Here is a 17,782-nt window from a genome sequence, read left to right as displayed (position 1 = left end):
GAGTGGGAAGATATGGATGAGCTGGCAAGATCTACTATCATGTTGTCTGTGTCAGACTCATTACTTTTCAGCATTCGTGAAGAGAAGACAGCTTGGGGAATGTGGCAGAGATTGCAGGACTTGTATGCCCAACAAAGTGCCTCAAGCAAAGTGTATTGGTTGAAGAAACTCATAGGTCTTCAGATGAAGGAAGGGGCGTCTATGACAGCCCATTTAAATGAGTTTAATGGCATTGTCAGCCAGGTCATTAATCAAAAATTGGCAATGGACGATGAGTTCAAAGCCACTTTTTTGTTATGCACTTTGCCAGAGAGTTGGGACACATTCAGGACAGCCACTAGCAATTCGCATGCTATGCTGTCATATGCAGATGTTGAGGGTGCTCTTCTTCAAGAAGAGATGAACAGGAAAAACAACTCTGTTGGAAAGTCCAATGCAATGAATGCACGTGGGAGATCCCAGCAAAGGGGAAAAAGCCAAGAAAGGGGAAGGAGCAAGTCTCGCTCCAAAAAGGATTTGGAATGCCATTATTGTGGCAAGAAGGGACACATTAAAAAGCAATGCTACAAATGGAAAAATGATCAAAAGGAAAAGGGAAAAGGCAAAGACAAAGAGAAAGATGAAGCCAAAGATGTAAAGCCAAAGGACAAAAGTGGAGTCAAGATTGAAGAAATCAATGTGTCACATGCAGGTGGCAGTGAGGATGAGGTCCTATTTACTTCTTCACTTGATGCCCATTCACTTCTTACAGGTGGTCATGGTATGCACTCATGGATCATTGATTCAGGTGCCTCCTTTCATGTCACAGGTTGCAGAGACTTGTTTGTCAGGTATACTGCTGGCAATGAAGGAGTGGTTTATTTGGGTGATAACCATGCATGCAAGATTCTTGGCAGAGGTGATGTGAGGCTTGTATTTTCAGATGGCTCACAGCTTATGCTCCATGATGTCAGGCATGTGCCTGAGATCAAGAAGAATCTGCTTTCTACTGGACAGCTTGATGATGCTGATTATGTTACCACATTTGGTAGTGGAAAGTGGAAGATTAGTAAGGGCTCACTGGTTGTTGCCAGAGGCTCTAAGGTGGACACTCTTTATTTCATGCATGCAGGTGTTTGTCACCATGCTAATGTAAATGCAACCGATCTGCCGGAAATTTCTATGTGGCATAGCCGGTTGGGACACATGAGTGTCAAGGGAATAGAGCAATTGTCTCGTTTGGGTTACTTGCCTTTTCTAAAGTTTTCAAGTTTTCAATTTTGTGAGCATTGTATATATGGTAGGCAACTACAGTGCCCCCACAAGAAAGCTCTTGGACAGAAAGATGCTCAGTTAGAGCTTGTGCATACAGATGTATGTGAGATGCCTCAGCTTTCTTTGGGAGGGGCAAAATATTTTGTGTCTTTTATTGATGATGCCACACGCAAGGTGTGGGTTTATCCTCTTCGTTTGAAGAGTGATACATTCTCAGTGTTTGAGAAGTTTGTTGCTCTTGTTGAGAATCAAACTGGCAAAACACTGAAAGCTTTGCGTTCCGACAATGGTGGAGAGTATACGTCCAAACAGTTTCAGGACTTTTGTGATGCTAAAGGCATCAAGAGGGAGCTCTCTACTCCTTATGATCCTCCACAAAACGGGACAGCAGAGAGGATGAACAGGACCATACAGGAGAAGGTCCGTTCTATGTTGTCACATGCTGCATTACCTCATGGTTTTTGGGCTGAAGCTGTTATGACAGCCGTTCACCTTATAAACAGGTCACCTAACACGAGGCTTGGTGGGAAAGTGCCAGAAGAAGTATGGACAGGGAAGCCTCCGTCATACAAGCACTTGAGAGTGTTTGGTTGCGTTGCGTACGTGCACATACGCAGGGAAATGCGCACCAAACTTGATCCTAAGTCTCATAAATGCATATTCCTAGGATATGGTGACAGAGGTGAAATGGGGTATAGATTTTGGGATCCCACAAATAGAAAGATCATACGCAGCAATGATGTCATTTTTGATGAAACATGCATGTATAAGGAGCCTGCAAGGCAACAGGAGCCTGGCAGAGTCATCTTTGATGATGATGGACATCATGGACAACAACAAAGGGCTGTAAATCAGCCATTACAGCAGGAAAACCAGCCCTTAAATGGTGCTGAAAATGGTCCAAATGGACAGCCAGATATGGCAGAAGATATCCCTATGGATATACCACAGTTAGAGGAGATACCGGGCATGATTTTTCAGCCTTATGGCATGGAACAGGAGCCACCAATGGGTGATATGCAGGCTGGACAGCAACCTGAAAATGATGGTCATTGGGTACGGAGGTCCACTAGACCCTCCAGAGCCCCTGACAGGTTTGTTCCAGGGGTTGACTACTTGATGCTTACTGACTGTGGGGAGCCCTCATGTTATAAAGAGGCTTTACAGAGGGCAGACAAGGCTCTTTGGGAGCGTGCCATGAAGTCAGAGATGGATTCTCTGCACAAAAATGGAACTTGGAAGTTGGTGCCTTTGCCTGCAGGCAAGAAGGTTTTGCCATGCAAGTGGGTTTACAGGCTCAAAGTTGCACCAGATGCAAAGCCAAGATACAAAGCCAGGTTAGTGGCTAAGGGCTTTAAGCAGGAATATGGTGTGGACTTTGATGAGATCTTCTCTCCAGTGGTCAAAATGACCACACTTAGAGCTGTGTTGGCTTTGGTTGCGCATGATGATCTGGACTTGATTCAGATGGATGTGAAGACTGCTTTTCTTCACGGTGATCTCCATGAGGAGATATATATGCAGCAGCCAGAGGGTTATGCAGTAAGTGGAAAGGAGAAGCTTGTATGCAAGCTGAAAAAGAGTCTTTATGGGCTCAAACAGGCACCAAGAGAATGGTATCATAAATTTGATACATTCATGAAATCACAGAAATTCAGGAGAAGTGACATAGATCACTGCTTGTACACCAAGAAAGCTTTGGATGGCAGTCTATTGATTCTCATTTTGTATGTTGATGATATGTTGATTGCTGGGAAATCTCGTAAAGAGATGGATGCTTTGAAGCAGAGGCTGCATCAAACCTTTGATATGAAGGATTTGGGTGATGCTAATCACATTGGGGTATGCGGATACTTCGGGACAGAAATCAGCATGTGTTGTATTTGTCTCAGAAGGAATACATTGGCAAAGTCTTGCAGAGGTTCAATATGGACGGGGGGAAGAAAGCTAGTACTCCTTTGCCTCCATATGTGAAACTCAGTGCTATGGACAGCCCACAGTCAGATAGAGACAGGGCTGATATGGCCAAGATTCCGTATGCTTCAGCTTGTGGCAGTCTCATGTATGCCATGGTTGCTACTAGGCCGGACATTGCATTTGCAGTGGGAGTGGTTTCTAGATACATGGCCAACCCTGGCAAGAAGCATTGGGAAGCAGTGAAAGGTGTCATGAGATACCTGAAGGGCACACAGGATATGTGCATTTGCTTTGGCAAACAGGATGCATTAGTGCATGGTTACACGGATTCGGATTATGCCGGTCATCCAGATAACCGGAAGTCTACTACCGGTTATGTATTTACATTCACAGGAGGTGCTGTGTCATGGATATCCAGGATGCAGAAGTGCACTGCCTTATCTACTACAGAGGCCGAGTATATTGCAGCCACAGAGGCTTGCAAGGAGGCATTATGGCTATCTCGGTTAGTGGTTGATTTGGGCTATACAGGGGATATTCCATTGTTGCATTGTGACAGTCAGAGTGCCATTCAGTTGGCAAAGAACCCTGTCTTTCATGCAAAGACGAAGCATGTGGATGTGAAGTATCACTTCATCAGAGAGGTGATAGAGAACAAGCAAATTCAGCTTGTTAAGATTCACACGGATGACAACCCGGCTGATCTGTTGACGAAGAGTTTGCCTTCGGAGCGGTTTGCTCATTGCAGACACTTGATGGGCATTGGATGAGGCCATTTTCAGCCTTGATATGGCCTTGTATATTATCATGTACATGCTGATTTTTTCTTTTCCTTTACTTAAGGGCACTTTGCCTTTAAGTGGGAGGTTGTTGGGGTAAAGGCGTTATGCCCACCCTTATAGTGTGTACAAGCCCATAAGTTATAGTACATAGTACACTTAGTACTTTTAATGTACTAAGTGCACTATGTGTACTAGTGCAATATACATGTGTGATAGGGGAGTCACACACTCATGCTTTTCATGAGTTGACTTATCCCCACAACTCTCACTCTCTCTCTCTCCCGTGCTTCTCTGTGTATGTCTCCCATGAATGAACTCTAACCCTAATTTAGGTTTCTCCCCATCATTACTAGCGTGTAAATCTTTCACAAATATGGAAGCGTGTGCACAGAAAACCTTATCCCATACATAACATCATGGCATCATACATAGCATCTGACAACATCATCATCATACTTTGATACCACTGTAAATCTGTCACAAATACGGAAGCGTGTGCACAAAAAACCTTATCCCATACATAACATCATGGCATCATACATAGCATTTGACAACATCATCATCATACTTTGATACCACTGAAAACAGCAATATGAAAACTTGCACAAAAACACAGCACTTGGGGCTGAAGTTGGGCCAGCCCCCCCGAGGTATCTTTATTACCAACAGAGTGTTCCAGTACAAGAGAACGGGTGCCAGAGAGTAAATACTCTTCAAACTGGCACCAGATACATCCAGAATAAGATGAAAACAAATCAAACAATTGCCCGAGTCCTCAAACTCAAGCTTCCAAGAGTTCCTCCGGCACAGCCACACTCTAGTACATGATCACACCCTCTAGCAAGGGTGCTGTCCTGAATAACCAGCAATGAAAACCTTGACTCTGGCCACCCGAAGGTTCCACCCTTAGAGCCACAGGCTTCACGTAGGTTTAGAGACTGTTTGCCTTCAAATATGTCGCGAAGAACCTTGCTGAATCGGATTGAACAGCACTGTTTTCAGCCCACAAACATGTTGTACAAGTCACCCCAAAAGATGAGATGGATGCCCTGTTGTTTGCCTTGAATCCAGAGCCTTCAGAGCATGAAAACTCAGCCCAGGAACCTGCTGTACGTACAGCAGTCGACCAGCCCTGTAGAGAGGCCAGAAGTGGTCGCCTACTTCCAGGGTGAGAGAGAAGAATCGCTTTTGTTTGGAGCAAATATGGAGGCAAGCAGTCAGCTATATAGCAGCCTTGCTAGGAGTCGACCTGCCCTCAAGAGCTGTTTTTGCATGCCAAACTGACACCTCTCTCAAACCGAGGGTGCTCCACCTCCAAAAATAGCTCAAAAGGGGGGCGCCTAGCTGATTTTGGCCCTTCCCCCTAGAATAGCAACTTGTGGAGCTTTTTTGGCTAGATGGGCTGTCCACTTTGTGTAATGACCAAGTTTTATTAAAAACTGGTCCTTTTGATGTGAACACTTTAAAAATTGTCCACCCAAACTTAAGTGTATGTGAACACTTTATAATTTGTCCGCCCAAATTTAAGTGTATATAAACACCTGCACTCACAAACCTTAGTATAATAAAATATAAGCTGTAAATTCAATTTTTAGTGAATGTTAGCTCTCTTTAGTTTAAACATAGATCTAAGATCATTAATTCTAGTTTAATTGTGTGTTTTTTGTTGAAATTGTTTGGATTAGAGTGTTAGCAAGTATTAGGAGTAGCTTAATCTTTCAAAAAATTTCTTAAAATCATCAAAAAATCCTTGAATTTGATTAATTTCTCTTAATGGACTGATTTTTGTCATTAAGGGTGATTAATCTTGTTCAAGAGGCTAAAAAATAAAAAAAGTGTTAATTGGGGTCTAAATTGATCATATGAGTAGTCAAAATTGAGATTTTTGAGTATTTTGAGAGCATCTAGATGCATCAAAATACCTAATCACATCAATTTTTTGATCAATTGGAGAAATTTGACTCTCTTTGCTTAATTTTGTCTTAAAGAGGAGACTATAATTAAGAGTCTAATTAATCTCTTAATTTAGATTAATTTACACAATGGTTGATGCACAAAGATTAGTTTTTCTTTGCTCTATCCAATGGTGTACTTAATTGTGTGAATTAATTAAGAATTAGTGGTTAATTAGAGTTTTTGATTAGTATAAAAGAGAGAAAGATTAGTGAAAGGATTAATTCTTAATTACTTTTTTACATAACTCATTAAGGTTAATGAGTATTCAATGAGAAGATGCTCATGAGTTGTTAATTTGTCTATTTTGAGAGTCATTTATGAAGGGTGTAAGGTGTGTTATTAAAAGGTTGACTTTTTTGATTCCTACTTACCTTTTTCGAAAAATCTCATACTCTTTCTATTTTAAATTAAAAATATTTTCTCCCAAAAAGGAAAATTCTTATTTCTCACTAGACTAAAAAAAAGGACATGAAGATCAGGCTGTGAAAAACGTGAACGGCTTGGGACGTGAAAAGCTTGAGACGTGAACAGCTGGCACGTGAAAGTGCAGGACGTGAACGGTTGGGACGTGAACGGCGGGGACGTGAACGGCTTGGAACGTGAAAAGGTCCGAAAAACAAACGAATTTAATATTTCGTTCAAAAAGATAATAATAATAAAAATCTGAAAACACCCTTGTTTGGAGGTCTGTATCTTCTAAACCGTATATCCGATGAAAGTGCTCTAGGGCTCATCAGAAAGCTGACATCGAGCTCTTCGACTTTAGACATGGTCGTCCGGAGTCAAAATCGATCATTTCAGCCTCCGATCAACAACCTCAAAATTCGATTTAGAAATCGAGGCAAAAACAGTCCCAAAAACACAAAAAAATCACAAAAAACAGCGCGAAAACAGTGACGAGCCAAATTCGGGCTACTTTTTGAGGGTCTAAATGACAAAATCACGGACAACTCAGGGAAACAAAATTGTAGTACTCAAAAAATACTACAACTCTCTCATACAAAGTTTTTCAAAATTTCTTTTGGAACATCCTAAAAAACGTGCTGCGAAACATGTAAAAAATTCTCGGAAATTTTTTTCATCTCGAGACAGTGATGGAAAATAGGTTTTAGGATGTCCTATTCCATCTGGAAAGTTCCTAGCATATGCTTTTTTCGGAAAAGAGGTCGTTCACGTGCGTATAGCGCCTAAGCTAATTAAGGCAAATGGACACCCGTTTGATCCAACGAAGAGTACGCCAAGCCTCTTGAGGCTGTAAACGGGCTGTGGGAAAGTTAAAAAAAAAAATTGTGATTGCTCATTAAGGAGCATTGAGGCACTCTGACATGGTCACAATAGAGGGATTGCCAGGGATTACTCAAGGATTGAATCCAATGGCTGACATCTTCGAGCCATTGAGATCTATGTCACAAATTCACCTCCCAATGTCATTGGCCATGTCTATAACAAGCGTATCATCGGGTTTTATATCCCTTGTGACTTCGATCCCACCGGGCTTTGGCTCGTTGCCTACTAACATTCTCGCAAATCCTATAAGTACCAACCCTTTCCTAGATGTCCACACCTTGGACATATTGACTAGTCTAGGAAGGGGGTGGCCCAAGGACTCACTGAGTCTCTTCCAACAAGAGCACTTACATACGGCCTCAATGACTCATACAGAAATACGACCATTCAAAATTTCAAAATTATGGACAAATATGATAGAACAACAGACCGTGTTCAATTCATTCAAATGTTTGAACAGAGATGTGAAGCCTTTGGAAATTCTAACTGCCCCACTAAGGTACGTGCGTTGAACTTATGCTTAGAGGGAAAAGCTAGTCGATGGTTCATCGCATTGATGTCGGTGATCAAGACCAACTTCAAAACCTTGAAATCAGTCTTTATACATGGCTTTTCTAGACAAGGTGATCGATGGAGTGCAGTAACAGAACTCTATTCAATCGAGCGTCAACCAAATGAATCCATTAGAGATTTTATCCTTCGGATAAAACTCTTGTACTCACGTTGTGAGTCATAGGAAAAATTAAACGATGTTTAATTGAGGAGATGTTTCATGATGGGCTTACAGAATAATAACAACTTACACAACTTGATCATTGTATCCAATCCGGAAACATTCGATCAATGTTGTAAAGAAGCAATACGTTTAGATGACAACATGCTAGAAGATGATCATGCTACGAGGTCCTCATCTAAACCAAGTGAAGCAATGGCAAAAGAAAGATCGATCTCGGAATTGACATTTCTTGAATTTTATATAGCCTTGCTTCAAACATTACAGCAGACATCTATAAGACAGGATGAAAACCTTCAAAACCAGACATCCTTAATGCCTCTAATAGTGAGGAGCGAAATGCCTTGTGTTGAATGCAATCAATACGACCATCCCAATCCTCATTGTGCATACAAGGTATCTGTTCTTCTATATTGCATTTATTGTAAAACCTTTGACCATGATACTAAAAAGTGTTCCGCTTCATCCACAATGGACTCAAAACCTTCATCTTCCGTGCACCAAACAGAAACACTCCAAAGGATAGAAACTGCGCAGGAAGCAGTTAATCGGACACTTCAGTGTTTCTATTGTCATGACCTCACAAGGTGGCAGACTGCAGAGTTTGGAATACTTTCATGTCCATAGTCACTGACACCTTGCGATCAATGTGTGAATGACGTGGCATTGATCACATGTTCTAAGATTGCCTAAGACGAGTTGCTTCAATGCAACTTGTCTCACAAAATACGACTCTTAACATCTTAAGTGTACAAAACGGGCAATTGTCCACGGTACCCTTCTATCATGGTATGATTGGATTTTCCTATAGGCAATGATGTTCAACGCAAACGCGCATTGATTAGTCCTCGAGCAAGTCATAACATCATGACAATATACACTTAAGTGTCATTGGGATAACCTAAACTCACCTCGACAAGCAATAGTCTTGCAAAAGGAACCAATGAATAAAACATTGAAGCTCCAGGTTACTTTAGATACACTACTTGAACAATCGATGGCGATATGGAATTTACATTTCATGTCACCCTAGATTCCCTTGAGTATGATGTTATCATTGGCGGATCTTGGATAAGTGAATCATTGTATTCACTAGATGAATCCATGCAAATAGTCACCTTAAACACTCCTGCATGCAATGTACAATTGCTATTATGGAAGGAAGAAACCTTGCAGGAGCTGGAACTTCCAACATATCTTACTGAAAAAATCCCTAGGATTTTGGTTGGATTGGAAGTTTCAAATAAAATCACCACAGCTCAAGCACAACTTTATCCAACACAGAACACTATCTCATGACTCTCGAGCTATGGGGTTTATTAGGTCAACCAACACTCACGGCACATCGTGAAAGGATTACCTTTACACAAGACTTGAACATGTCATGTTTGGGGTATTTTGAATATACAATGTATACTGAAACTAACCCCTCACTTGCAAGTTTTTTGTGGTTGAGTATGTATTGGAAGCAGATTTGATCTTGGGGCATAAATGGACTGTTGTTGCCCAAGCACCACTGTGCTTTGCTAGCGATAGAGTCATCATGATGGTCAACGATAAAAAGTTGACAATACCATACTGCCAGGAAGAGGATCCAACTTTAATGGATATCTATGATGCTAAACGCAAAAGGATACAAGCCTCTTTCACAAAAGTCCCTCTACACAATGACCTACCATCTGCGTCAACAACCAACTTCGATAAAGCCTCTACTCCTTCGACCCCATCCTCATCTACGAAGTTCGATGCCAAAACCTCGTAATCAGCAGCTATTCTTGACGAAGTTCCCAGAGCCCAACCATCTAACTCTAACAGGGAACTCAAAGGAAAGGCCCCGGCTCCTATGCATCTTCATTAACAAACCTCACCAAAGGAGACAACCACATGCTCAAAGGCCTCGTCATCGACAGTCACTCAACAAGAGACTCTAACCTCATCATCATCAACAATGCTCATGAGTCTCAAACCTGCAGCCTCAGCGCCAACCAAAGTCAAGGAGGGTCCCAAACCTTCCACATCACCCCAAAAGAATACTCCACCACGACAACCACAATCAAGGTATCTTAATAGTATCAAAATGTGGATGGAGAAGCAGCTACTTGTAGCTCAAGGCTACTATGAAGGTGCCAATCAAATTTAGGTGTCTCGACAGTCAGAAATTCTTCCTCAACGAAGCACTCGTAAGCCAAGGAAGAAGAAGAGTACTCCACAACATTGTCCACAAAAGCCTATGCGAGTTACTCAAAGAACTCCACCAATGCAACAAGTGTGGGTACCAAAAACACTACTGCAAGCACAAGGATACTACCAAAGAAATATCAAAGCTTGGGTCCCCAAGCGCATCACAAAGTCCCCTAAGCTTGCACAAAGAAGGAAGCCTCAATACCAAGCACATCGGCCACCAAATTACAGTGTTCATCAAAGATGGGTGCCTGTGCATGTGCTTCAACAATAAAAATATTATGATGGTAATTCCATCACATGGTTGCCAAAATCGAACAATGTGAAGAAAACCTCACCACCGACTTTAACACCAACAACTTTACCTAAAGTCCGATAAAAATGGAGGCCCAAGCAACAGCAAGCAAATCACTCAACTACTCTCGTGCATTCAGCACCAACACAAGAGCTTACAGCAAGCAAATCACTCAACCACTCTCGTGTTTTCAGCATCTCGTCTGTTCAAGCAAACAATCAGCAGTTTTTCTTGCTGCCTCGACATCATTTTCACAACAAATTTAAGATCAAATACGGAGACATAGGAGCACATCAAGAACAAAATAACAATGCTCTTGTCACCCCTTTGGTAGTGAGAAATGAGCGCACAAGAAGCTGTTGCTTGCAAACCATGACCTAGAGAGTCAAAATCTACAAATTCACGGAATTCCATCTCACGTAATTACAATTCAAGGAGTTCCATCTCACAGCTTAAGAACTTGCACTTCCACGATTTAAGCCTCATCACCACGGATTAAGCCATATCACACAATAGCCACTATATATTTGTTAAGCTTATTGCTTACTATTATTTTGGCTAAATTAATGTAGCAGCTGCTTTAGAGTACATATCCATACTCATGCACTGGAGAACATTTGCACCAAAGTCTCACCATCAACTTCTTCCAGGTACATCTCTGGATGGGGGGGCCATGGTGGGCGGAAGCCTGGTCAATGGTACAACCCATCGCCTGGAATTTTCCTTCAAATTATAACTCTCTCCAAATGATGTCATCATCTTCACAAATCAATGATCTTCAGTCCTTAGTGAAGATATCTATATTAGCCTCGCAAGTCGACGTAAATTCTTTCAATCCTCACCAACAAGTGGCTACTTCAACACAGAGCAGTTCAATAAGAGTCTATATGACTCAATTCTTGTACTTCATGAAAATCTGTTATTAAGAGCACTTAAATATGCATAAAAATATAAAAAGCACATGGGCAGAAGAAGACAGGATCAGGTCCTACTCAACAAAATTTGACAAGAATCCTGCCACACAAAGGGATATTATCACAAGCCAATTACTTCAAATGATGAATGTCGCTTCAATGAATCAAATGAGGAACTGAGAATCACCATCTCGTTCTGATGATTAAGTCTACGTTCTTCCGGATCCTTCTCTCTCTTCTCTCCCATTATTAACATTTCTTAGTGTCTCCACTAACAAAAATCACATGTAACCTTGACGATGATTGCCAAAAACAAATTGAGCCCAAAAAAAAGAAAAAAGAAAAAAAAGGACTCACACAAATATAAAAATGCAATCATTCGCAAAAACCCTCCATCCCGTTAGGAATTCCCAATACACAACTAACCAATTCATTCATTACCAAGCTTTTCTTATTTCCTCTGGAGGAGCAAAGAACATTGAGGAGTGAGGAGATTTTCCAGTAGTTGGAGGACAAGTTGGCAACTTGCCGACAAGAGATCCAAGCAAGAAAGGCAGCACATACAGTGCTAAGTCCATCCATAGATGAAGCTCAACAATTGGGAGTGCCGGAGGATGCCGGAAAGCTTCAAGAGAGGAAGTGGTATCAGTGACAGAGTCCCCAAGTAAAGAGCAGATTTTGGAGGATGAGCCCAAGGAGCAAACACTACTAGGTTTGGAATTGATCTTGAGAGATGGAGGGCAATCCCAGAGGCCATTCCAGTTTTTGAGGACAAAGAGGAGTCATCAAGTGAGATTTAGACTTTTCTCTCAAGGAGGAGGATGAGATGAGCAATTCGGTAGTGGTGTCTACCATGCTAGCATACCATCCAGAGGGAGAGGGGTTAGTTTTAGTGCCCACAGTTCCCGAGGAGGCACTCGCGGAGACATCATTGGAGACAGTAGGTCGAGTAGCCATGCTATTGAAGTTTGGACCGGTGTGTTGAACAGTAAGCAAGTTCGCCAAAAGATCCGGACCAGGTTGCAGCGGTGGAGCATCATTTGCACCCGTGCTCCAAGTTAAGCAGGAGGGGATGTCATGTGCATGGTCTCCCGAGTGTGATGTGGACATGCTTCTAACCATTGGCCACCTCAGAGGTCGAGTACGTGACCAGATTCAAGTGTTTGTAAGGGCTATTGTGCCAAATCATATAAGGTCATTCCGAGAGAGGAAATCCTCACTGCTGTTTTAATTTTCTTAATCATATAATTTGAAGTAATTTTATTGGTTCATAAATACAAGAAGGTGGTTGGCTTCGAGAAAGAAGAATTTAAGGAAGTAGAGGATCCTCTTTTTTTGAGACTTTGCTATTCATTGAAGACTGTTTATTGCCTTGTCATCAATTCCATTACCTCTCTCCAAGCTTCAAGGTTTGGAATCCCGGTTTTTCTAAATTTCTCACATTTTCTTTGGGAATAACAGAGCAAGTCCAGGGTGGTGGGTGTGAGGCACACAGGAGGCGTGCATAGCAAGCGGGTCGCCCATCAGTTAGCTAGCCAGGCTGCCGGCACCTTTGTGACCTGTCTTCCAGCTTCCAAGCAACCAGGCATCTTGTTTGGGCTGCTTAGTAAGCCTATATTGCAGCCTATGCTAATTTTCTGAACACACACTCTGAAGCCCTTGAAGATATGCTAATTATGATATGTGTCATACTCTGAAGTCCTTGAAGATATGTTAAGTATATTATGCGTCGTACTCTAGGCCAGAAGTCTCTTGTAGTTGGGGTTTGCTTCTTGTGAATTTGGATGGAGTGAATCTATACAACTCAAATTAAAGTGCCTCATTTTAAAGTCCTGTGTTGCTTGAGTATACAAGGTAAAGGATCTTAAGTGTTGTGTTCAGGCATCTAATTCTCAAGTGTGTGGCCGGCCTTACTTTTGACACTTCATAACAGCCTTCCAATATAAGTTTTTTCACTAGTTGGAAGTAGTCAAGAGGCAGTGTGTGCTGAGTACAGTCGAGTGTCAGCTCAAATGTTTTTTTTTTGTGGCAGACCATTGCAACTGTCTGCATGTTCCTTGCTGGAAAAGTTGAGGAAACTCCTGAAAAGCTCCACAATGTCATCTTTCTTTCATATGAGATGAGGAATGCTGAAGACCCAGGTGCTGCTCAAAAGTTAAAGCAGAAGGTGAGCAAGTGTCCAGATACAAAAGGTTCTACGATGGATAAGCGATTGTATAGCTATTTTTTTTGTGCTGCTAAGTGCCCCTCTGCATCCACATTCATGATACAGGAAGTATATGATGAGCAAAAAGAGCTGTTATTGCTTGGGGAGCGCCTAGTTCTTGCAACTCTAGGCTTTGATCTCAATGTTCTCCACCCTTACAAGCCACTAATTGCTGCCATCAAGAGGCTCAAGCTTCCACAAAAAAATGCTCTTCCTCAACTGGCTCAAGTTGCCTGGAATTTTGTAAATGATGGGTATGAAGTTTGAAAATCCCTCTGCTTTTCTTGAAGTCAATTTTTCTAATCAAACAGTGTGCGCCTTTTAAACCCTTTGGCTCAAGTTCAGAAAACAATATGTTAAAACTGGTTTAAGATGAGCATTGGACACGGTGACTGTGCAGGCTGCAAACTACAGTATGCTTGCAGTTTAAGCCTTGTCATGTTGCTGCGGGGGCTATACACCTTGCTGCAAAGTTCCTCAAGGTCAAGCTTTCTTCTGACTGGGAAAAGATGTTGTGGCAGGAGTTTGAGATCAGTTCTCAACAGTTGGAAGGTGACAGTAATTGATGATTCTGCTTATTGGAATGGTTTTGTTCACATTAAAGATCTATTCAATTGCCATGCAAAAGTTTTGAATGATTGATTCTGTGATTTTGGTAGACATGTAGTGGACATAAAGGTCTAAAGTATTCTCAGTTCTTCAAATGTTTTACTTACAAATTAAAGATGTTTTGCAGACATAAGTAATCAAATTCTTGAGTCGTATGGACACCTTGTAAAACGTTCTACTGACAGTTTAGGGCTCAACAAGGTGAGTTGTGTGGCTGTGAATCATAACAAGGGAGCAGCAAATGAGGCTTTCCCTGCCACACCCCAGGTTGCAGATGCAAAGACACTATCAGTGAAAGATGAGGAACAGAATCAATGGCCTCAACAGCAAGACAAACACTTGGAAGAAAGTCTTGGTGAGTGGAAAGCAGACTCGGTGAAGAAAATGCAGAATTCTGGAGCGGAGATGGACGACACAAGGTCTCGCACCGCTCAATCAGATCTAACTGATGAGAAAGAAGAACTAGAAAAGGCCAGGTATCAATACAAAAATGATAATCAGCGTGGACTTAAAAGGAGTCGATATTATCTCTCTTCTTCCACTGAAGATACTGACACCAGATTTGTAGCTAAGCCATGGCTTGGTGGCTGGGAAGGGGACACGAGAGAAGGTTCCAGCAGACATGATTCTCCAGTGGGGCCTAATGGCTGGGAAAGTGACATGAGAAAAGGTGTTAACAGGCATGATCCTCTGGCTTGGCTAGGTGACAGGGAAAAGGACATGAGAACAGGTGTCAGCAGGCGCGGTTCTTTGGTGGGGCTTAGTGACAGGGAAAAAGACATGAGAACAGGTGTCAGCAGGTGCAGTTCTTTGGTGGGGCCTAGTGGCAGAGAAAGGGTTATGAGAAAAGGTGTCAGCAGGCACGATTCTTTGGTGTGGCTTAGTGGCAGGGAAAGGGATGCAAGAAAAGGCATCATCAGGTCTTCTTTAGTTAAGAAGGGGTGTGTGCAGATCAGGGATAAGTTTTCTCGTTATCAACCACGTTGGAAAGCTGAGTTGGGTCATCATCATCATGGTTGCACATCCAGGGACTGGAAAGAAAGAAGCAATAAAAGGCCACGTTACGAGTATGCAAGCTAAAGCATTGGCATAATGTTTCTCCAGTTATTGCTGTAGTATTTTGTTTTGCCATCTGTAGAACGATAGATTGTAAAGAGCTAAGGTAGGAAAAAAAGGGAGGGTTGGGGGTGCGATTAAAGGATCTTTATAAAGGCTTACTTTTGAAGATACTCTCTTGTAAAATTATACATTGGAGGCTACAGTTATGCAGTCTATCAATTATTTATGCACGCTGAAACTGACTTCTTCCCCTTTGTCACGTAGCAAAACAAGATCCTCACGAATGTGCATTGTTTGTAATGTGTGCCCCTGGTAAATCAATGGGAATTATGACATGACGATGTGCTGCTAAATAAAACATCATTATACTTGCCCTACTTATGATACCAGTTATGTTCAGTGCTTGTACAACTTTTTTCACATTTCGAGATGTGGTGTATGAGATGTCTTGAGTGTTTTAGTGTCCAAGAGTTGTAGGATTGATTTCCAGAACTGTTAAAATCTATGAACAGGAGAGGCAACAGCATATCATTTCACTTCTCTGGGCTTGGAATAATATTCATCATGTGTGATCCTGTGGTTGCTTCTAGCAGGAAAGGCAACAGAATTTTGTCACACTATACTGGGCTTGGAATAATATTCACTGTATGCTCCATGGTTGTGTTTTGGGGGTCGACAGCCTTTAAATCAGAAGAGGGGTGTGTGGTTTGGCCTTCTAGTCAACAATGGATGTTTTTGAAAACTTGAGACCATAATTTTGTTGAGTATTAAAGCCATATTTCATGTGAGTGCAGATGCCCCTTTAAAAATTAGCACCAGAGATCACTTCAAGTATATTATTTCAAAGTAATATTCATGTGTGATCCTGTGGTTGCTTCTGCCAGGAAAGACAGTCACGCCATACTGGGCTTGGAATAATTTTCACTGTATGCTCCATGGTTGGACACACTAAATTTTTGATGATTGACTTGAATTTTGGCAAATGAGCATGTACTTGTCTTATCCTACATGTTGGTTGTGTTGGTGAACGTAACTTACAGCTTAAAGAATGATGAAATGTCGAGAAAAGCTCTAAAGTCGTCAACGTGTTCATACAGGTGCTCAGTTTATAGGAAGAACTGGAGTATCTGTGCATAGAAGAAGACGAGACTTGTAGAGCTTGGCCAAAGATAACCTGTTGGTCGCCTCAACTTCATGGGAATAAGCAAAGCTTTAAGAAGTGATGGTGTGGTACTCATGGTCTAGGAGATGCAGTTGAAAAAAGTGCCAGTGCCAGTGCCAGGCCCATTGAAATCAAAAGTTTTGATGAGGGATCTAAGTTAACTGGTGCAACACACTGGAGTCTAACAGTTTGTAGGATCCTGTCCTTGCATCAAGTCAGTGCAGAAGTATGCAACCAAAATGTTAAAGCTACCATTGATGTGTAACCATGTTTCCTTGTGTAGCATTGCTCTCATCAAATGTTTGCTTCTGTGGATGGATTGAGCTAGACTTGTTCAACTAGGCATGCATATCATGAACACTGTTAGCCGAGTTGCTAACGAACATTCCTATTCTTTTACATAGTTTGGGATTTTGAATAACCATGGTATTTAGGATACCTTGTGGATTCTCTCAGCCCCACTAGGACCTTGAGTTTTACTAGGATGTTTGCCATTGAAATTGATGATGCTCATTGATTGGATCTCCAAAGTTACTCAATGATTATTCTCAAAGGAATTCCTACTAGGGAAATGCTAACAACGCAAGATATCAGTCGAAATAAATCATTATGGGATGAAAAAGTTTCAAAAACAGTCTTCAGGCACTTTTGTTAGAAAGGTTTATTTTTATAAAATTCAAATTGAAAATGCCTTAAATAATTATAAAAATACCCTACAAGTGTACTACCAAAATCCTTCTATATGTATGTAGACCAATGGCATGTACTTCTTGTCAATTAAAAATTTATGTGCTATTATTAGTGATTAAAAAATCATAAATTTAGTAGATGTTTTTGAAACTCTTACCACATGCGTGTGTGTGAATGAAGGACAAGTAGTTTCATGAAAGTGAGTTGATTTGTCTCTTCATTTCTTTAAAATTCATACATTAGCCACTTTTGTGGTGGTCCCCCATTGTAGAAAATGTAGCATCTTTAGTGGTACTTGTGATGGAGAGAAGTACAAGACTAATGTTAGCTCTTTTTCTTTCCATAAGTAAAAACATTCTTTCCAATTGATGGGATTCCATGCTATCTCACACTCCTTTTTTACACATGCAACATGTAGGACGCCATCAAAGCATGTAGTCTCTCAACCTTAGCAAACCTTGGGTTTGTGCATAACCCTTAGCTACCAATCTTGCTTTATGTCGCTCAATGGAACCATTTGACTTGCACTTCACTTTGTAAACCCATTTACAACGAATGACATTTTTGTCCTGTGGTAATGCAACCAAATCCCATGTGTCATTATGAACCAATGCGTCCATCTCAACATTCATTGCTTTCTCCCATACATGCTTTCCAATAGCTTCTGTATAGCATGTAGGTTCCACATGCTTCACCAAAGACGTCATATATGCATAATGCATAGCAAAATCACGGTA

General features: G+C 41.4%; 1 protein-coding gene across 2 annotated transcripts in view; it reads left to right on the top strand.

The window, feature by feature from the left end:
- Positions 1-15,444, top strand: part of LOC147620180 (uncharacterized) — a 41,765-nt gene extending 26,321 nt beyond the window's left edge. For both annotated transcript variants that reach the window (XM_086772375.1, XM_086772376.1), the window contains 4 exons: positions 13,352-13,486; positions 13,592-13,779; positions 13,926-14,077; positions 14,262-15,444. In XM_086772375.1, the coding sequence (XP_086628501.1) occupies positions 13,352-13,486; positions 13,592-13,779; positions 13,926-14,077; positions 14,262-15,214 (1,428 nt within the window). In that variant the 3' untranslated portion in view covers positions 15,215-15,444. The remainder of the gene's footprint in view (positions 1-13,351; positions 13,487-13,591; positions 13,780-13,925; positions 14,078-14,261) is intronic.
- The last annotated feature ends 2,338 nt before the right edge of the window (positions 15,445-17,782 follow it).

The sequence above is a fragment of the Cibotium barometz genome, chromosome 32 (assembly GCF_041138505.1).
Source record: "Cibotium barometz isolate CiBa-2024 chromosome 32, ASM4113850v1, whole genome shotgun sequence".
NCBI lineage: Eukaryota > Viridiplantae > Streptophyta > Polypodiopsida > Cyatheales > Cibotiaceae > Cibotium > Cibotium barometz.
This window is presented reverse-complemented; position numbering and strand designations above follow the sequence as displayed.